Source organism: Oryzias latipes, chromosome 13 (genome assembly GCF_002234675.1).
Source record: "Oryzias latipes chromosome 13, ASM223467v1".
Classification (NCBI taxonomy): Eukaryota; Metazoa; Chordata; class Actinopteri; order Beloniformes; family Adrianichthyidae; genus Oryzias; species Oryzias latipes.
The window spans coordinates 3,003,680-3,025,368 of NC_019871.2; the positions used below are offsets into that span (position 1 = coordinate 3,003,680).

The 21,689-nt window shown below is 44.4% G+C and overlaps 1 protein-coding gene across 2 annotated transcripts; it reads left to right on the forward strand.

Annotated features, from left to right (window-relative positions):
* The first annotated feature begins 142 nt into the window (after positions 1-142).
* On the forward strand, positions 143-20,378 carry hnrnpul1 (heterogeneous nuclear ribonucleoprotein U like 1). Of its 2 annotated transcripts, none has more exons than XM_023961503.1 (16): positions 143-241; positions 710-972; positions 1,958-2,236; positions 2,339-2,531; positions 2,651-2,724; positions 3,104-3,243; positions 3,787-3,886; positions 3,970-4,082; positions 4,215-4,481; positions 4,582-4,704; positions 14,719-14,847; positions 17,386-17,554; positions 18,249-18,518; positions 19,119-19,267; positions 19,347-19,577; positions 19,668-20,378. In XM_023961503.1, exons 2-16 carry the CDS (start codon positions 747-749, stop codon positions 19,782-19,784), a joined length of 2,580 nt encoding a protein of 859 aa, XP_023817271.1. In that variant the 5' UTR covers positions 143-241; positions 710-746; the 3' UTR covers positions 19,785-20,378. The 2 variants fall into 2 exon arrangements, with proteins under 2 accessions (XP_023817271.1, XP_023817272.1); XM_023961504.1 differs by having other exon boundaries at positions 1,961-2,236; positions 19,668-19,784.
* The last annotated feature ends 1,311 nt before the right edge of the window (positions 20,379-21,689 follow it).

Consider the following 21,689-nt stretch of genomic DNA (forward strand, 5'->3'; position numbering starts at 1 on the left):
GAGAGAGTATTTTTTCCCTATCTATAATAAAGACAAGGTAGTCCCAATATTGCAACTTTTCACAAAAAGCTATAATTTGAAGTCGGTTTGTGCTCATAACTGAAATTCAAGTTTATTATTGACAACAATTCTGCGCATGTGCAAAGCGTCTGTTTTGAACTTCGACGTAGCGCCGCTAGGGGGCAGTAGTTGTTCTTTCAGACTTCTACAACGTCTTGCCGCGCAACCCGCGGAAAAGCAGGTAGGCCTTAATCTTGTTTTTTAATTGTATTTTGCTTATTCACGGTAATAACAACCGACTGCGTCGTGCATTAAGTTAAGTAAAAGGAAGAGAAGTTATATTTGAACATGCAACATGCAGGTTTTCTGAGTTACTTGTTTTGTAAAAGGCTGGTAGGCACGTTAGCTAAACAAGCTAGGAAGGTTGTTGCTGATAGCGACGTAAATATAGGTCGATTGTAGTTTAATATCAGTTTGTAATTCGAGTGGTAGATTTGCTATGGCATAGATGTGGACATTTAAAGACCACAACAAATGATGTTTCGCGTGTTTAGAATATGTGTATTCCGTAAATGTTCAAATGGATGAGCTAGCTTAGCCACGCTAGCGCGTTCTGTTGGAGGCACCGCGCCGCACAAATGCATGAAAGTTCGTCGCTCCGTTTTAGGCTGTGCGCCTTATTTCCGTTTCCTCTGCCTCGTTGCTCAAGGAAAACACCACACAGACCCCACAAACTGCGAAACACAATGAGTTTAGACGTGAAGAAACTGAAAGTCAACGAATTAAAGGATGAGCTTCAGCGGCGCGGCCTTGACACCCGGGGCCTGAAGGCTGACCTGGTGGAGAGGCTGAAAGCCGCTCTGGAGGCTGAAGCTGATGGGGACGATCATGCTGGAGAGCAAGAGGGGCAAGATGAGTTCAGTGAGGACTTCCAGGACAACGAGGACGGAGATGACGCCCAAGAGCAACAAGGTCAGTCGTTGCTGATCGCTTTTGTGTCGTTTTGAATGGACAGAGCCTCTGGAGGGACTTTACCGCGCTCTGAAACCACCAGTGACATGAAAAAAACAACAGAGGATCGTGTTTCTCTGGCTGTACTTTACATTTCAGACAGGAAAGAAACTTATTGGGTGAACAATCATTTAGAATTTTCCTCTTGTGTTGTTAAAATTTTTATATTAACACATTTTTAAATACATTTGTCCCTTTTTAATCATTTTTTTAGACTACAGTGCAGATCTTTCTTTGTATCCAAAGAAAAATCTAATGTTTTTCATCTTTTTTACAGTGTTTTAATTGTGCCAATCATGTTAATAGTGTTTTGTTTTGTTGTCTTGATGTCCAAGTCAGTAATTGGTGGAACAATGTTGACATTAAGCTTAGAACCTAGAGTATTGTCTCCACATTGTGGTTTTAGTAGTAATACTGATAATGAGACATTAAAAATAATCCCCCCTAAGCTTTCCAAAAGTTCAAGGTCCAACAGAACTGTGATAAATATTTGGTTGTTGTTGGCTGTTAAGTATTTTCAAATTAATTTTTGTGTTTTGCCGTGATCCTAAAGAAGTTTTAAAGAGTTTGTGTTTAGTTTGTCAAGAAAGCCTGTTGCTTATCCGAAGCCATGCATCTGATTTTAAGGCTGGCTGAATGATTTTTAATTTATTTTTTTAAGTTTGTATTTTACCAATTTCTGATCTTGTCTTATATATTCCTCTGTCATTTTCATGTCATTTTTTGGACCAAAACAGTAAACTGTTGAAAGTTTTATTGTTAATTCAGGAGATAACAAAAGTTATCATATATGTTATTTAATGTAGCACTTAAATATTACTATAGTTTATATTATAATTGCTATTATGCTGAAGTGGATTTTTATAGTAGGAAAATGTGTTTAGTGTTTTGATTTTTTTTCAGTTCAGATGAAGGACTAACAATTTAATTATCTGTTTATATTTAGCAGAAGCAGCTGAAGACTATGATGATGAAGATGGACAAGGTAACACCCCTCAAGGGGAAGAAGAAGGCGGGGATTCAGGTGGCTACTACGAGGAAGAAGAGGCAGAAGCGGAGGCCAGTGAACCTCAGCAGGCGCCTGACTCGGGTCTCCCCATGCCCGACTTCACCGCTGACGATGATTTGCAAGGGTCGAGCATGGCCTTTGAGGAAGCGGCCAAGCCTGAGATAAAAGTGGAGGAGGAGGTGGAGGAGGAGGAACAGCATGCCAGGAGCACAGAAGGTCATTTTTCAGCCTGGTGTACACACTGATGAGTTCACTGACATTCACCATGGTTTTTTATAGAAACTTGACCCGTTAAAGCAGTCTTATTTTTCATTGAAGAAGTCAAAGTGGAAGTCAAAGCAGAAGATGAACCAGAGCCCGCCGAGAGCCGACCGGAAGAGGCTCCGACAGAGCAGCAGCCGGAACCCGAACAGGTCAAGGTGGAGGGGGACAGAGGTGGGAGCTACAGCCGCAAGAGACACTATGATGAGAGCAGAGGCTACAGCTACTACGAGCACCGGGAGGACAAGAGGTGAGCACATCCTCAACTCCCGTTTTCCCTCTCCTGACTGACACAAACGGGTTTGAGATGAAGGCTGCGCTTCCCTTTTTCCATTCGCTGACTTGTTGAAATGTGTTCATCTTTCATAGATCCCGAACACCACAGCCTCCAGCTGAAGACGAGGAAGAGGGCGTAGACGACTCTCTGATCACCATCGATACGTGTAAGCTATCCTTTTTGCAGCGGGCAAGAACCCGTTGGAGATTTTTTAACAGTGACGGCGCTGTCATTAAATTTAATTTAGTAACATTTAAAAGGTTACTTCAGGTTGGTTGTGTCTGCAAGACGATACAAGTCGGCGACAACTTTAGTTGCAGCATCAAACTTGCCAAAGAGCTGCTTCAGCAACATTTCTACCGTTTTGGATGTTGTCCTGAAGTTATTTTAATAGAAGTAAAGCAAACGTCTTATCGGCTAAAACCTACAAAGATAACCTGAAGTTTTAGAAACTTCCGAAGATTACTTTTCTGAACAAAAAATGTTTTATTCAAGTGCATTTGGAAAAAAAAATAAGATTTTAACTGTCGATTTCTTTTTTCCAGACAACTGTGATTTGCATTTCAAAGTTTCCAGAGATCGTTACAGCGGTTATCCGCTCACCATCGAAGGCTTTGCTTACCTTTGGGCGGGAGCGAGAGCAACTCACGGCGTCGCCAAAGGCCGAGTGTGTTTCGAGATGAAGGTGATTCACCGTGTTTCTTCTCTGTTTTATTTTAACAATGCTTTTCTATCAGGTTAAATATTAGATTATATAAATAATAAGTGTCTCGTCTGGATTGTTGACTGTATATGACAGCTGGAATGAGTGACTCCTCCCCCCTGGCGTTCCAAGCAGGAAGTGGTTCCAACAAACCAAAATCCCATAGAACTCTAGACAGTAACAGACAACTGTTACTCAGTTATTCTATTGGTCAGAACAACCATTCTTGCTCCGATACATTCTTTAACATCTTCTCGATGATCCTAATTTTTAAAAATATTTTTCTGTAGTACACGTTAAAAATCAATTAAAACTTGAATGACTTTGATGCAGTTTTTTCCGTTTTTCTTTCTTCAAAAATTGATATGGTTCTTCCCATTAACTCTAAACTATTTTTAACGTGATGCAACACAGACTGCAGTTCTCAGGGGTGGTTAATGTTTGGACGACCTTCTGTTCTCCTGTATTTGCGGGTATCTCAGAGGATCAGCAGAACGCATCTGATCCCAAGACCTTTGTCTTTAGATCAACGAAGAAATTCAAGTGAAGCATCTCCCCTCCAGCGAGCCCGACCCTCACGTGGTCAGAATCGGATGGTCCCTGGACCACTGCAGCACTCAGCTGGGTGAGAGGAGCATCTGTTGCCACGGTGACGGTCAATTTGGCAGCAGAGCAGCGGAATCTGAAGCAGGGGGTTTTGTGTTGTAGGTGAGGAGGCGTTCTCCTTTGGTTACGGAGGCACAGGGAAGAAATCCAGCGACTGCAAGTTTGCAGACTACGGCGAGAAGTTTGGCGAAAATGACGTCATCGGCTGCTACGTTGTAAGTCGGCGTTGAGAAATAATTCAAAATAGTTTCTTCACCCCGTTTTTTAAACAGAGTGAACAAACCCCGCAGTACCACACCTGTTGGAAATAAATCATCCAAGTCCTGACCTCCATTGTGTTACTGCAGGACTTTGAAACTGGCGACGAGGTGGAGATTGGTTACTCCAAGAATGGCGTAAATTTGGGCGTGGCTTTCCGGACAACCAAAGAGGCACTGGCAGGACGTGCACTGTTCCCCCACGTGTTGGTGAAGAACTGTGCCGTTGAGTTCAACTTCGGGCAGAAGCGGGAGCCGTACTTCCCCCCGATGGAGGGCTACACCTTCATCCACAATCTGCCTTTGGAGGAGAAAATCAGAGGCTCCAAGGGACCCGCCAGCAAGTCCGACTGTGAGGTAGGACTTGGAACGAAGAAGGAAGTTAGCTGGGATTGGAAAAAATAATAATGATAACTTTGAAGGTGTCAGACAAACTAGAACCTAACATTTGTTTCAGATTCTAATGATGGTGGGACTTCCTGCCTGCGGAAAGACCACATGGGCCATAAAGCACGCCGAGGCGAACCCTAAAAAGAAGTACAACATCCTGGGCACCAACGCCATCATGGATAAGATGAAGGTGTGTTTTCACAAACCCATTAACCAGAACTGAGTTTGACTATAAGCTCAGAATTTCACTGTTACTGTTTAATGTCGGTATTTTTACACTCTAGTTAGTCGTGGTCTTTAATATAGCTCCACAGGTAATAGATTTGATGAATTTTTCATCCCTTCACATGAGCAGTGTGATACTATTTTTCTCTACAGACACATGCAGTGTTCAGACTATCCAGGAGGGGGTAGTAATTCACACAATAGAAGGACTTACACTGACACTGGAAAGTTGCTAAGACTCGGTTTTTGGATGGTGGGGATTTTTTTATGGACTGCTAAATTTGAAAAGATTACAGTAAGAAAAAACTTTGTACTAAAACATCAATAGGAACAATAATTGGGTTGATGCAATGTGAAAATCTTTTAAAAACTGAGTGTCAGTAAAGGCCGTGTCACACTGCTGCTAAGTACATTTTGCGCATATTGCACCCATGACAATTGGTCATGTATGTGGGAAAAGTTGTGGTCTTTACTTGAGAATTTCACAGACGTATCATGAACGAACTGCGTTAAAATTATGGAAGACGTGCGAATAAATCTCCAAAAGAAACGAAAATCTAGCCTAAAATTTGCAAGCTTTGACAGAAATTGCCAAAGATTGAAACACTGGAAATGAGGAATTGTGCAAGATCCACGTAAACAACATGCAAATCATAAATGGACAGTGCATGTAACAGGAAAGACGTGCACACAAGTATGTGCACATGCTCTGTGGTAGCTTGGCACTTACCAAAGCCACGGCTGCAGTAGAATACCAGAACCGCTTCAACCGCTGCATTCCAAAAGATCCTCAACCCTAACCAGATCATGCCGGCGAAAGGGAAACCTCTAGCCCAAAGAAGCTGGGGAGAAAGAAAAACGCCAAAGCTGCCACGCCTGAGCCACAGAAGCAGCGTACTCCCGAGCCAGAACCAAGACCCCCCTCACATGATGTTGAAGCTGTTGGGGGGGCTGTGGCCCAAGCTCCTGGAGGTGAGGATGATGTTCCCCAAGCTGCCTGTGCTGAGGACAGGGAAGCTGTTACAGAGCACGCCAAGCCCCCTCCCTCCCAACCAACCCGTGGGAAGAGCAAAGCCAAGCCCACCTGGGCAGCAGCTGGAGAACCAAAGTGGCGGCAGGATCAAAGTCTCACACAGGAGCGGGAAGAAGATCTTGTGGAGTGGATGAGGGAGAACGAGGGAGTCTGGAGGAGGGGCCACAGGCTGTACAAGACTAGGAGAACTCTGTGGGCTGTCAAGGCTGAGCAGTTCGGCGTAACCATCGAGCACCTGGAGGGCTGGTGGAAGTCAGTGAAAGACTGGTTCGTGAGGCTGATAAAGAAGAAATCTGGCGATGCCAGGAAGAAGCTGAAAGACCGTGAGCTTTGGATTGTGGAACACATCTCCTTCTACACCCCCAAACTGAGGTCCAACTATGGACCGATCCAGCCTATGTACCGCCTTCAGTGTCACAAGCCACTCACCCAACCGCAACCTGGGCCGCGTCCGCTAGATACGGAGTCCGAATCTTCTCAGCAGTCAGCTGCAGACGAAGACCAGTCACTTGAGGGCCTCAAGTCCAGCACTGCCCGGCAGAACTGTGTTGCAGGAAAAGCAGGACCATCCAGCTACTCACAGGGGTCCATGGGCCGAAGGAGGACACAGGAAGCAGCAGACGATGAGTTAATGAGGGAGTTGATGAACAGCATCAAGACCAACACTGCCATGATGGCACAACTGGTACAGCAGAAGCCACTTGTCTCAGGTCGGGAGCCCTTCATCACGTATGTCCAGGACGCCTTGAGGACGCTCCCTGACAATCCGTACCAGATAGTGAGGGCTGAGAAAACATCCATCCTCCACAGCCTCACTCCAACTGATACTGACAGGCCACCACAATCACAAGCTCAACCTCCTCATCCGGCTGGCCACTTCCAGACTCCACAGACACAAATGTGCTGCAGCAAAGCTCCTCCTCCTCCACCACAACATTTGTTCTTCAGCCAACATCCTCCTGCACAGCAGTGGACCGCTGGACCGTGCGGATCAAACAAGTCATCATTCGTCGAGCTGCTATCCTCGGCCAATGATGTTCTGCACACGAACTTGACAGCCATCAGCATAGAGAGCCATTTTAGTCCTCTAAACCAGGGAAGAAGCTCCTTACAGTCCCCCCCCCACACTCCTCCAGCTCCAGTAGATGGTGAACAGTGATGTCAAGTGAAACAATTATGTTGCTTGTCCTATACATTTGTTAAATGACACTTTTTTGTCGTTGGTTCAGAAGTAAACAATTTACACAGAAGACTGACATGGTGCCACAATGAAAAGGAAAGAATTATTAGATTGAATTAGAAATAGTTTATTCTAAAAACAAGACAAACAGCAGATGTTTATATCAGTACAAATACATATAAAAAATGGGAAAAGTAGTCATAAAATTGTTTGGAAAATTAGGCATATGTCCACATACGGTAGTAATACAATCATTACTGTTATTTATAAATAAACATTTGGCGCTTTTGCATAAAGTGCGTGACACGATGAGACTGTTAATTAAGATGGTCAAAAGAAGTTCAGTAGAAACTTGCTTGGAAGTTACTGGGGGGGAAGAAGTCTGATGGTTTAGTTTGATCTCATAAAAATAACACAATTCTCACATCCCTTTATGGCATCAAAGCCTGGAGAAGCATCACTGTCTAGACACTATCTATTATCAAGGTACGGCACCTGCTGGAGAGTGCTCCAGTGTTTTACTGACTGCTGAAGATACTGCTACAAGATGATGGGGGGGGGGGGGGGGGGGCGTTGGATCATGGCAATCCATGAGGGAGAGCCTGGCCAAGCGTTTCTCAAGATCAAAAGACACAAACCCCGTGGTGCTGGCCTGTCTCTTAGATCCTCGTTATAAGAGTTGGGCATTTTCATTTGGCACAACGCTGAGCGAGGCCAGAGATTGGTTAAAGGAGGAAGAGGCTCCCACACAACAAGACCCCTCTAGAGGAGCAAGCTGTCCCAGAAGAAGCCAGGATGGAGGAGCAGGGTGCTGCAGCTGCATGTGGGACACATGAGGACCACGGAAAACACCAACAAAAGGCAGCGGAAAGGGCATGCACCCTTCTGCGCCCGTGTTGATGAGACGTTCAGCTCTCTGCTGGCACCCCACACTGATGACCTCCTGTTGAGGATGAGCTTCATCTATACCTAAAGGAGCTACTGATCGACGGGCGGAACGGGGACCCACTTCAGTGGTGGAAGCAGAATGAAGGAGTGGGGCTACTTAAGATTTACCAGTCAGTTTGTTTGTTTTTTCTATAAAAGATGATGCTTGGTCTATTCCTCCTGCATGTCTAGTTGCTACTTTTTGTTTTTTATTGAACTGTTTATTTGAATAAACAGAGTTAGATGTTGATCTTTATATTCTAAATTTTGAATTATACATTTTCACTACATACGAATATCAGCTCCAAATATCGATTATCTGCCTTCTTGACGAGCAACAGTCTGAATCGGCCCTGGGGAGGAGGGAAAACAAAGATATGGGTAGATCTCTAGTCCACCCCCCTACCACTTGATAGTTACATCATATCAAATGTAGGATGGTGGGGGCCAGCAGGCACCACCTACTTTTATTAAGGTGTCTGATTGGTCTGTTTAAAACTTGAATAACCTAAACTATAGAAAAAAAGGTTTTAACAAATGAGATTATAAAGAACGTGTTAATAAAAAGGTAACAAAGCAAGAATGTTTATCCTGACCTACAGAATGACTAATAGCTGTTTATCTCTCTGTAGAAGTCTATGGGATTTTGGCTTCTTTGAGCCAGCAGGTACTTCCTGTTTGGACACCAGGGGGGAGGGGTCTCTCAGTCCAGTTCTCAGATACAGTCAGTGGTTGAAAATGGCGTATCAAATTTGATACACCAGGTGTACAAAGTCATATAACTCAGGGCTCGACATAGCCATTTGTCCGCTGGCCCGGTCCTGTTTTTCGAGCAGTACGGACCACAAGACTTTATTTTTTACTTGTCTGCTCGGGCCACTAAAATATCTAACAATTAATACATTTTTCACCTTTTACAATAAAGTATATTTTGCGAAAACGTGTAGATTTACCTCGTCTTTATAATTCACTTTTTCTGCTAGTCCTGTGTTCAGACTTTTATCACTCTTCTCCTCCTCTCCCGCCGCGCGCGGCTGTCACTGCCGAGCACCACGCGGCACGCGCTCACTCAATTTTTTTTTCAAACTTTATTGAATGTAACAATTCAATACTAAACAATGTTAAACAGCAACAACGAAGGAACAAGCCAGTGGGTTATTATTACATTTTAGGCAGATATATTTAAACTGACACACATATCAGCGCGCCCCTGGTGGTTTTTCACCGCGATGATCATAAATCCAACACCGTCACTGAAGAGAGACTGAAGCATGTCAGAGATGTGGAAGACATGGCAGGAATAGATAGGAATATGTTAGTAGTTATTAATTAGTAGTATGGACAGCAAGATATTTAATGAATGCATTGAAGATGAAACTGTATGCACTAAGCTTTAAGCTGAATGTCAAAGAATCAAAGGCAACTCCAAATACCTGAATCTCAGACTCAAATGGAGTATAAGGTCAAACTACTTAATTTTGTTTTTCTTTACAACACTGTAAGCAGTAAGTATTTCTAGTTAGCTGAATGATCTCAGTAATTTAATTGTATTTAATTTTTCAATTATTTAATTTAATTAGGTAACTAAAGTAACTAAAAAGTAAATGTAACTTTGCAACAGTAACAAAAAGCAGAACCTTAAGGCAGTCAGGGCAAAAAAGTCAATAAAACTTCTTAACTATTGATTAGGAACAAATGTGAAATAGCAGTGATTAGAAGCAGCATGAAAACTTCTTAACTAGTGTTTCCTACTACACTCCAGTGCTCTCTTCAAAACATCTGAAACAGACTAGAGCAGATTTAAGTTTGATATGCTCTATTTTTAGTCATTGAAAAGTGTATAAATAAGTGCTAGATGTCACCAGAATGCACCAAATTGCACCATATTAAAATTTTCCGGGGGGGCATGCCCCCGAACCCCCCTAAAGTTGCAAGCACCTGCGGAGCGGCGGGTCTCGCTGTGCGCGGTGTCGGGCCAGTAACTTTTAAAAACTACTGGCCCTGTGGGCCAGTGCAAATTTCTGGGCTATGTCAACCCCTGTAACTAAATCCATCTTTTCATTGCTTTATATATAACTTTAAGCACTAAAAGTATTTTATTTTAGATGACATTATTTGGTATATTTAGATGAACTTGCTGTAGCCTAATAGTTTGGTGCTGCCATGATACAATAACAGTGGTCCTTAGCTTAGTGCGGTAGTTATATTCTAAAATAATCTGCTGTGAAATGCACATTATTGTATTGTAAATGTTTTAAGACTGTAAAACTCCTCGCTAGACACATTATACACTTTTCTCACAGATGTGACTATTTTTACAATATTTTCTCGTTTAAACTCTCAAAGTTCAAACCTTTGTAGAAGTATAAGTGTAGACTTTAAACAAAGATCATTTTTGCAAACTGAAGGCAATCTGTACAGAAGACACAGCACGGAGGAGATTGATTGACAATGGTCTGCAACCAATCAGAACACAGAGCATAAAATAGCAAACAAAACTGCTTTAAAAAAAAGCTGCAAGATCGCTAAAGTGAACCGCATTTTAGCAAGGATCACTGTTCGTGTAACTTCTTTTTTGCTTACTAAAAACTGACTGTATTTTTAAATGGCAAAAAAAATACAGTGTCGGAGATGTTCTGAAAAAGATTGTGGATGGGAATTCAAGCGACATAGAACCTCTTGGGGAAGATGAGGAGGATGAGGAGGAAGAAGAGGAATGGACTACTACTGCAGTGATTGGGGAAAACCAAAATAGCAGTGACAATGACGAAAGCCTAGAATTCCCAGAAGAGGACACAACACTAAAGGCATCAGCAAGTGGTGAAAAGTGAAAAGGAAGGTGTATCAGTGGAAACGACAACAGTTTAAACCTCCTCCTGTTGAGTTTGAGGAATATATAAAGGAGGACTCTGAAGAGAGACGAGACTGGACACCCTTTATTAGGCCTGCACAATATACCGCAAATTTATCGTTATCGCGACATCAAGCTGTGCAACATGCATACCGCAAAAGACGGCGAAAATCGCAATAAATGGTTACCTTGACCCTTGTGCTATCCTAGGCACTTTAACATTGGGAGTTGGGTCATCTAGACCCACTAGACAGTGCATTGAACCTTTTTTCTTCAATGATTTGTGATCTTCACTGGTGTCCATGGATTACATGAAATCTTTCCACCTTTATCCACCTTTGTCATGGTAGGGAGAACACGTCAATGTAAGGGGGGGGGTCATCTAAGATAGCACAAGGGTTAAATGTGCTAAAACAAACTCATGGCAGCTTGAAATATTGAATAAATGAAATAAATCCCTTTATGCATTTAACCAATCGGAAGGACCCGTTTACGCTGTTGATCAATCAAATGAGCCCTTTTATGTTTGATGTTTGCCTCCTATGTCGACAAGGGTCATTTGGAGTATAATTTTTATACTGTTGCATTGAAATGGAAATGATGTTTTTGGTTGGTTTGACATTTGTTTATATACCGCAAATTATATCGTTATCGCAATATTAATCACCAATATCGCATATCGCGAGTTTTCCTCATATCGTGCAGCCCTACCCTATATGTATTTTAAAGACTTTGTGACTGACGAAATGCCACAGGAGATTTCAGAAGAAACAAACTTGTACAGCGTCCAAAAAACCGGAACATCGGTGAACACAAACGCTCAAGAAATCGAGCAAATTCTTGGTATGTACCGGCACATGGGGTTTGTACAGATGCCCAACATACGAGCCTATTGGGAGATGGAGACGAGATACCCCCCTGTTTGTGATGTGATGTCACGGGGTCGATTCCAGAATCTGCTGACTCTGTTTCACTTTCAGGACAACCTTAATGTGTGTGGAAACTCAGGCCATGGTTGGAGAAACTCCGCCAACGCTTTCTTTGCATACCTCCTGAAGAATGTCACGCAGTTGACCAAATCATAGTGCCTTTCAAAGGAAAATCGCATCTACGCTGCTACATGCCAGGAAAACCTCACAAGTGGGGCTTCAAGATGTGGGGACGCATCGGGCAGAGCGGATATCTCTATGACTTTGACGTGTGTCAAGGGGGAGAAAATTCTTACAAAGAGAAATCTGAAGTTGGTGCTGCAGGAGATGTTGTTTTGAAAATGACCTCAACCCTTATCAGGAAAAAATCACAAAGTTTTTGCTGACGATTCTTTTACGTCAGTTCCACTGGTTGAGCACTTGAAACAAAGAGGAATCTACTACATAGGCACAGTCCGAATGAACCGGGTGAAGAACTGCCAACTGATGGAGGAGAAAGAACTTAAGACAAAGGGAAGGGGCTCTCTGGATTTCAGAGTCAACCAGGAGGACAACATCATCGTGACATGGTGCAACGACAAAGCTGTAAACCTGCTTTCTCCTTTTGTCGGCGTGGAACCACTAAGCACTCTGAGGCGTTGGAATCGGAAAACCAAAACCTACGTGATGCTTTCCAGACCGGCAATTGTTGATGCATACAACAGGTTCACTGGAGGCATTCACCTTTCTTGGTACACTATCTGCACTGTACAAGTTCAGCCTCAGATCCAGAAGGTGGTACATCTACATTTGGTGGCACACGGTTACATTGGCGGTAATCAATGGGTGGATCCGCTACAGAAGAGACCTGGAGAAACTGCAGCCCCGGCAGGAACCCTTACCCCTGCGGATATTTCAGGCTTCTGTTGGTACTGCGCTCACAAGCGCAGGAAAGGTCAGAAAAAGTGCTGGACCACTGTCCTCTCCAGATACAACACTGGCCCCTCCCCGCAAGAAGAAAACCACTGAGGTACCCCCTGATGTGAGAAAGGACGGCCTGGATCATTTCCCAACGTGGGAACTCCGGCAGAGATGCAAGTGCTGCTCAGGCCACTTAACCCACGTGTACTGTCAGAAATGCGGAGTGCATCTTTGTTTGTTTGTTAGATTATGGGTGTGAGGGGTTGTAAACTAGTGGGAGGGCACAACAGAGACCTCAAGGTTACGGGTGACAGGAAGGGGGGCTGGGATTGCTCTGGGCCAAAGTTCCAACCCAAAACTTCGGGGGTATATTCTAATGAACTCCTGCCCCGCTGCATAATAACCGCAGTGCTAAAAACAACACAACGGTAATCATAATGAAAAAATCCACTGGAAGTACTTTGAAAATAGATCAAAAGAGGATCGTGGTGGGTCTTTAACACCAGAGCTGTAATGTTTTAACGGTTTACACGACTAAGGTAATTCCAGCATATTCTGAAGCTGAGAAAAGCAGCTTTCTGCTGATGTTCAATACTTTACGGTAGTAAGGCGTAAACTTTACAGTAGCAAGGTCTTTACGCAGTTGACGTAAACCAGCTCATTGTGATGTGCAGAAAAAAGCCCCATCAGAATTAGAATTAAAATCAGAATTAGAATCAAAATCCCATTATTTGTGCCAGTGGTTGCATAGTTAGGGTAGTTCAGTGCTTCTCAAATAGTGGGGCGCGCCCCCAGGGGGGGGCACGAAGCGATGCCAGGGGGGGCGCGCGGTGGTGGCGGTTTTAGGCACAGGTTTGTCCGGTGCGCAAATTTAACGTGGGGGCAGCGGTGACAGCGGCTCAGTGCTTGGAAAATAATCTGGTCCACTATTCGGTTCCTATTGTCTGTTCTGTCTGTCCGCGGCTGCGCGAGTGAGAACGAAAGGGGAGGGGTGGTGTGGGCCCTGTCTGCCAGGGGAAACGGGGCACGCGGACCACTGCTACCGCTGCCTGTTGCCCAAGATCACCGCTGCCCTTAGATTCCTAAGCTCATGCTAACAATGTCATTCTTTATGAACTATTGTAGACATTTTGATGACGTGTCTTTATTTTCCATCCATGTTTTCTTTGTCTGCCTGTGGTTTAGTTGGTGTCAGACAGACATAAAGACAGCAGGTAATGCAGGAAAACAGCTGCACTTTTATGAGATCAGAAATAAACAATCCGTCATTTAGAAAAAAAAAATCAGCACGTTTTTACCTATTTCTTCAGACTAAAAACGTTAAATATATTGGTGCTGCTGTGTTAATGTTTCAGATCAATTTAGATTTAATATTATTTATTGATTGAATTATTTTTTTCAGCATCAAATGGTTAAGTTGGTCAAAATGTTTCTAGTTTAAATAAGGAATGACAGATTTTTTTTTTATTTCAGGTACTTTCAGCTTCTTTTCTGTTTTAGACTAGAACAGGGTTTCTGTGGCTAAATAAAGTTAATATTTGTTGAAAGTGGATTTATTTTGCTTTTTTCTTTTGTTAGTGTTAAAAGATACAATTTTAGGTATACAAATTTTATAGATACTGACCTGATGTATTGTCACCGCGCGAGTGTGTCTGTGTGTGTGTGTGTGTGTGGGGGGGGGGGGGGTTATGGGGGGGGGGGGGGGGTCAGGGGGGGCGCGAAACATTTTCTTTTCCTAGGGGGGACCTGGCAAAAAATAATTGAGAAGCACTGGGGTAGTTCAAAGATTGTTTGTTGTTTAGCTGTTGACGGTGACAGCTTCGGTTTTAAAGGGTTAATGGTTACTGATATAAGAAGCAACTTTGAGGCAACTTCAGTCTTGGTTTATTTTTACCAGCTCTCTTCCATGAAATGGGGGGGGGGGGGGGGGGGGGATAGACAAAAAGTGTTTCAAACTGGTAAAATCCACTTATTGCAACCTACAGTATCTGTACTTTTTACTAACTACCCCTTTGTAGTTCTTTGGACTATTTTTAAGTCACAACAGTGACGACTCTTCCTCATCAAATGTCCATGATATCCCCTGAGCTGCGGAAACGGAGAGGAGTCCAATTCCTTCTTTGATTCATTCTTTAAACCTGAATGCGACTGCCGTGCAGGTGATGGGTCTGCGCCGCCAGAAGAACTACGCCGGACGCTGGGACGTCCTCATACAGCAGGCCACCCAATGCCTGAACAGGCTGATCGAGATCGCCGCCCGCAAGAGGCGCAACTACATCCTGGATCAGGTACTGCTGCTCCTCCTCCTCCTGCCTTCTCATTCTCACCACAGTCAGTCAATGTGCCCTGATGATCACTTTCTCTCTAATGGACTATTTATTTATCTTTCAGGGGGTCTCTGTGTATTATAGAGTAGAAGAAGCATTGATCAGCCTCTTGTCACTTGCTTTGTCATGCTTTTGTAACAGAAAATACGTAATGGCTCTCATAAGTGACAGAATATGTCGTGTTTTCACCCTTCAGTACATTTGCACCTTATTTCTTGTCATACTACAGTATTGTTTGTCTTGTGAAATTTCAACAATGTACAAGTAAACCATGACTTTGTAGAGATGTTGAGAAACAAGTAATCTCTGGTGAGTAAGAAAAACACCTTCTGTTGCTAATCTAATAAGACAGAGTCCATAGCTTCTTTAAGCTATTTTGAAGTGAGATACTTGGAACTGTTGAGTGTGTGTTTTATTTTGTTAAATTGATGCTGGAGGTAAGTGGCGACTAACGACGTTCAGGTTTTCAGGTTCTTGCTCTTGGCTGCGAGGATGAAGGTAGGTCGGTCTGATGGTTCTGAGGCTTTCTTGAGGACTCTGTGAGTACAGGCAGGTGGGTTGTTTCTGTCTGTCCTTGTCTGAAACGGGACCAGAGCTCTCATCAAGACCAGGTGAGTCACGGTAAGAGGGGGGACCCGTTAGAGGAACAGAAACATAAACGGGGTTTAGAAGAGGCGAGTCTCCGTCTTTATCTGCACAGTTAAAGCGAGCGTTCGAATCGTTTCGTCAGAGTTCTACTCGGCTTTGTGTTCTCGCTGTTCTCCGGAGCATTTTGTGTCCTGAAGAAGTTTTTTTCTGTGAAAGCGGTAGAAGACGAACAGGCTGCGGCTTTTCTGGATCGGAGTCAGCAAACCTGGAAAGGCTCGCTATAAAAACGGAAGCGGGAATCTTGGCAAACGTTGTTTTTCACGGTGAGATGTTTGGGAAGCTGAGCTTCAAAGCGATGGTTTCTGCGTTGGGGCCAGCCGCCGTCTCCGTCACGTTTGCCTTCTGCGTCGGGACGATGATCAGCTCGGGTTTCTGTGAACCGCCACGTTTCTGAGCCGAAGCTATTATGGGGGAAAAAGTTCAATTTCGAGTTCTGATTAAACATTTTGCTTTTTTTCCTGAGTTTAACGTGTTTTGTGACTGGATTTCATCACATGATGTAAATTGAAGCTAAAAGGATTAATAAAGCTAAAAATTTGATTAATTTTATGTTTTAGTTTGAGTGTTTTTATTTTTGTGGGCAACAAGAAGTCCAAGATTTAAATTATTGTGCCTTTGCTCTGCCTAGCTAAAGGTGCATTGTGGGTAAAATCAACAGGACTTTGCTCAGTCTGGTCAGTAATTGTTGTACAAGTGGAAAGTTAAAGCGTTTGTGACTCCTCGCTGACATCTAGTGGTTAAGGGAAAAACTGAAGATCTGCTTTTTCTCTGAGGTAAATGTTGTTTTCAACATGTTAGAAAGGACGAATATGAAGAAAACTAAGCTTAAAATTGCATTTCTGCTTTGTTTATTTATTCAAATTGTTGCAAATCAGGAGCAGATGGAAAAGTCCCGTTTGAAAAAAGTCGTTTATTGGATAGAAAGTACGCTGGGCGGGGCCACACGCTTCCTTCTGATGCCTCCACTGTCAGACAAACGGATCCATGAGCGTCTTCGTCAGAACTGGGCGGCTGCGTAGCTCAGATATTACTCGCCGTTTTTTTGCACCGCTGATGATACATCGGGGCTGTAAGTTAGAGGGAGAGCGTGTAAACGGAGAGCTCTTTAATATCAGGTGAATTTCTAATGAACTCTTGCCGCTTTGCAGAAACTATGTCCAAAAAAACAACTCAGGTGTGTTGATATTAGCTACAAGTGGCATCAAGACCACTGAGACACTTTGAAAATAGATAGGAAGATGATCGGACTTGGACTGAAATGAGCAAAGCCCGGAAAAGGCTGAGAAATCGACTTTAGCCGTGGCCTTCATGCCGGGCTTTGCTGCGTCTCTGCAGTTTAATCCCGCCGTTGTCGTCAGGAACTGTGACTTCTTAGTGTGATAGGTCTTCACCCGACAAACTCAAAGCGATGTTTCTGCCGTGTTAGCATGGAAGGAGCAAACTCAGCAGCTTTTCGGCGACCTTCGGGGAACCTTCTGTTCTCCATTTCTCACCCGAGCGCAGATCTTCAGGCAGGATCTGGTAAAAACCCGTTCTCCTCGTGACGCCTTCGTTTGTGCAGATCCTTGTTGGTCGGCCCTTTGAGGCGAACGCCGCCGTGCTGCGTAGTTGTTGCGGGTGGGGTCCCTCCTTCTTTCACTAACATCCAACAGCAGTCTCCGGGCGGCGGCGAGCAGAGCGCGAGGTAAAACCTGTGGGTGATGAGAGGCTCGTGAAAAAACCCTAGACTGCCATCCAAGCCAAACCTCTCTCACTTGACTATTGCAGGGTTCCAGCTTGCTCCCAGTGGAAAGCCATTACAAGTAAACAATAACAAACAAGCTTCTACTTCTTTCTTGTCGCCATTGCTAGACAAATGTATATGGATCAGCAAGGAGACGAAAAATGCGTCCTTTTGAAGGTTTTCAACGCAAGGCTATTGTAATTTGTCCCACGGACGAGGATTTTAAAGAACGAACATTAAAGCAAACCAATGAGCAGGGGAAGGATGTGCCCGATCATGCTGTGTTAGAAATGAAAGGTAGGAACGCTGTGGAAGCAACCAATAAAACACCAGATCTACTTTTGACTTTTTTTTCTGTGTTGTCTCTTTAAAAAAAATTTTAAAAAAAAAATCTACCTTGGAAGATGTTCCCCCTCCCCCCTCCCCTCCCCACCATCATAGCCTTTTTTTCTTTTTTTTTTGGTCAGATTATCAGACCTGGAATTATTTTTGTTTTAAACATCCCCACATAAATTTTTTTTTTTTGCCCGTTACCTGCCGCTTTCCGTTTAACCCCCCCACCCCCACCCCCGAAGAAGCACTGCAAACCAAGCCGGGTTCAGGCCCGATTGGCGTTTAAGCCCTCGCCTCCAGGAAAGAACCTTCCTGTGTTATTTTTTTTTTGGGAACCGTTCTTGGTCTGCAGTGCTGTCCCTGCTCCCCCTCGAGCTCTTAGTTGCCCCCCCTCCTCTACTGAAGCCCCCCTCCCTCCTTCCCTCTCTGTGTCTGCTTAAACAAATGTCTCCTCCATGCTCCCTGGAGGCGACCTTTGTTCTCTCCTCTCTGCTTTCATTACCTGCTCTGACTTTGTTTGTTGGCTCCGCCCTTGTATTGCACTAACTGTTGTTTGTTTGTTTCTTCTGGTGGTGTGGCTGCTCTGGTCTTCACTACACCCCCCCCCCCCCCCCCCTTTTTCTGTCTCTCCATCCTCCTCCTCCTCCTCCTGACGAAGCTAACTTCACTCTGCCGGAGCCCTGCGACTTCCTGGAGGCCGTGACCTACGTGGAGCTGCAGCGCGACGAGGCCGACAAGCTGCTGAAGCAGTACAACGAGGAGGGCCGCAAGGCCGGCCCGCCCCCCGAGAAGCGCTACGACAACAGGCAGGGGGGGTTCCGCGGCCGCGGCGGCAGCAGCAGCAGCTACCAGCGCTACGACAACCGCGACGGCTCGCGCGGCAGCTACCAGAGCCGCAGCGGAGACTCTGGAGGGGGATACAGAGGAGGTGAGGGCATGTCTCTGTCGGAGCCAGACTCCTCCTTTACTTTGTAGTTTGGGTCCCTGTGCCGGCCCCCCAGCCGGGATAATGTAGAGGGTTGTGCAGTGACGGACGTATCAGAGGAGTGCCTGCCTGTTCATTCAAAAACCTTCATCATGACGAGGATGATGATTGGCTGTAAATGTATATAAAAAAAATCTGATGTCCTCAATTGACATGATCACCCCCCCCAACCCCCCTGATCTAAATGATCATTTATTGATGTTCTTGTCATCCTCAATGTTCAAACTCAGTCATTTGATCACAGATTAGGATTGGATTCTGGATGTGAAAACAACGATAATTTATTCATTTTTTTATTATTGCAGTAATCTAAATGAGCAGCTGCTTGTTTCATCAGATGACAGTTGATGAATAAAGTTTCAAACCCCCCAATACAAATGAATAATCCAGATGTATCTGCAGCGTCACTCATGTTCCAGATTATCATTTCTTTTGCTCATGATGTCCCTGCAGCTCCTGAGGCTTTCATCTTTACCCGTTTTTAAAACTGCGTCGCCGTTTTGTTTAAACAAAGTTTTGCGGCTGTCTGCTGTTGCTCCACAGGCTACAACCGCGGCAGCTACAACCAGAACAGATGGGGCAACAACTACCGTGACAGCGGCTCTGACAACCGCGGCAGCTACAACCGCAGCCAGCAGACCGGAACGAGCTACAACCGCCCCTCCTCCTACAACAAGGGAGGATACAGCCAGGTACGGAACGGCCACGCCCCCCAGCGACGCCGTCGGTGCGCCGCACTCACCTGAACTCCTGCTCCTCCTCTGCCTCCAGGGCTACAGCCAGAGCTACAGCCCAGGCTACAACCAGGGCAGCTACAACCAGAACTACTACGGCAACTACAGCCAGTACCCGGGCTACAGCCAGAGCTACAGCCAGCCGGCCGCCCCCGCACAGACGTACAGCCACCAGCCGCAGCAGCAGCCGCAGCAGCCGCCGCCCCCCCCAGCAGCGCAGCAGGCGCTGCAGCCGCAGCAGCAGAGCTACAACCAGCAGTACCAGCAGGTATTTCACAGAGAGCCTGTCGAGTCGCTACACCACAGCTGAACGCATCCTAACTGCTGCTCTGTCCTCTCTGCCCCCCCCCCCTCCCAGTACGCGCAGCAGTGGCAGCAGTACTACCAGAACCAGAACCAGTGGAACCAGTATTACAGCCAGTACGGCAGCTATCCTGGTCAGAGCAGCCAAGGCTCCTCCTCTGGTTCCCAGTAGCTCCGCCCTCCGTCTGTACCTGCGCCCCCTCCCCTCCCCCTCTCCAGCACCTCTGAACCCGAGTTTGTACAGTGTCACTAAACGTCCCGGCCCGCCCGCCGTCGCCCGGCGGCGGCGCCTTCATTCCTCAGCGGTGTGTCCAGATCTGCATCGTTCTGAAGCGAGTCTTACTTTGAGCCCGGAGGCGGTCGGCAGGTCTCCAGACGTCAACGATCCGTCGCCGTCTCCGCAGATTGAACAGATTATTGTAAATGACAGAAACGGCGTGATTGTGGCTGGAAGAACAAACAGCATGCTTTTTACCTTCAGAGTCCGCACATTTTATTTACCGCAGGATTATGAGGCTTTTTTTAATAGGTGTAGTATTTAATCTCGTCTCTGATTAAGAATCTTTGCCGCTTCTTTTGGGTGATAGTCGTATTTGCCTTTTGTTGGCCCCGCCCCCTTTCCCCTCCCCTTTGTGATTGCTGTTCATTAAGTCCAATAGTTAAAGCCTGTAATGCCATTTTTTCTACCTTGAAAAAAAGTGATTTTGACCGGTTGCGCAAGCTGTTGTGTCTTTATACAATAAACACAGATGTAAACAACTGTAAACGTCTGGCCTCTGTGTCCACCGCAGACGGCGAGGGAACCGCGTTTAAATCACCAGGAAATGAGAAAAATGAGACTTTAAGCTGAAATCAATCAAGTTCATTTAAACATTTGATTCTCCTGACATGCAATGTGATTTCTAGAGAACATTTCTGAGCCTAAAGAACTCCCAACTACTGCAAACTACTGAATGAAGGAACTTTTGGTTTCTACAGAGGTTAATGACAACAAACGTTAAAGGGGCGGAGCCATGGGAAGTTTTTATTTTATCTTTGGTAGGGTACGACCAAAGATGGAGGACATATATTAACAACATTAAAAGAATTTCTTAATCTAAATGGTTGTGATTTAGGAGCAGATGATAAAAATGCAAACGAAAAAAAACATTTTTGTGATGTCATTAATACGCTAAGTGGGCCATAAGCTCCGCCCCTTTCTGATGCATCCCCTTACAGACTAACACATCCATGAACGTCTTCGTTCTCCTCATCTGGATCAGAATTGGACGGCTGGAAAGCCCCAATCATACTTGGTATTTGTGTTGCTCTGCTAATATTGGGTTGTGAGGGGCTGTAAGCTAGCAGGAGAGCGTGAGAACCAATAAGTTCTATCTCTAGAGGAGACACGCCCGCTTGGGAAGCCTGACCAACGGTGGAGGAGCGCGACGCCATCTTGGTGACGTCGACGACGCCATCTTGGTGACGTCGACGACGCCCACATGACAATGATTTCTATAGCCTTTGATGGCATCGAAGTAGTTTTATGTTTTATATATATTCATATTTCTATATATTTATACATACATATATAAATACATACTATATGTATATAATTTATATATATATATATACATCAGTTGTTGCTGTTAATTAAGAGAAACAGTTAGCCTTAAAAGCTCAAACTTTAATGAAAAATGCACAGTTGCAGGACTTCTTAAAAAAAAAAATTATAACAAAGAATTAAAAAAATCTTTGTAAACATTTAGAAGTTTTAGACCACTTTGACATGTAATTTGAATTATTTAGAAAATACGAATAAGTCAATAATAATATTAAATCAATTATAAGTCAACAAGTCCAGAATTCAACAATAGATTTACCCTAAAAAAAAAACAAAGAAAAACAATAGATTTACTGATTCATGTTAGTGATCAATTAGTGTAACAAAGATGGGATGGTGTCGGGTTTCAAGCGAACAGTCTTATCAAAATCTGTTTCCACAAAATGTTTTGAACATAGACTGTATTACTAGTTGGTACCACAGTGATCCATCTGGGTTTGCTCTTTTCATTGCTAAGGCCCACTTTTTCCTTAA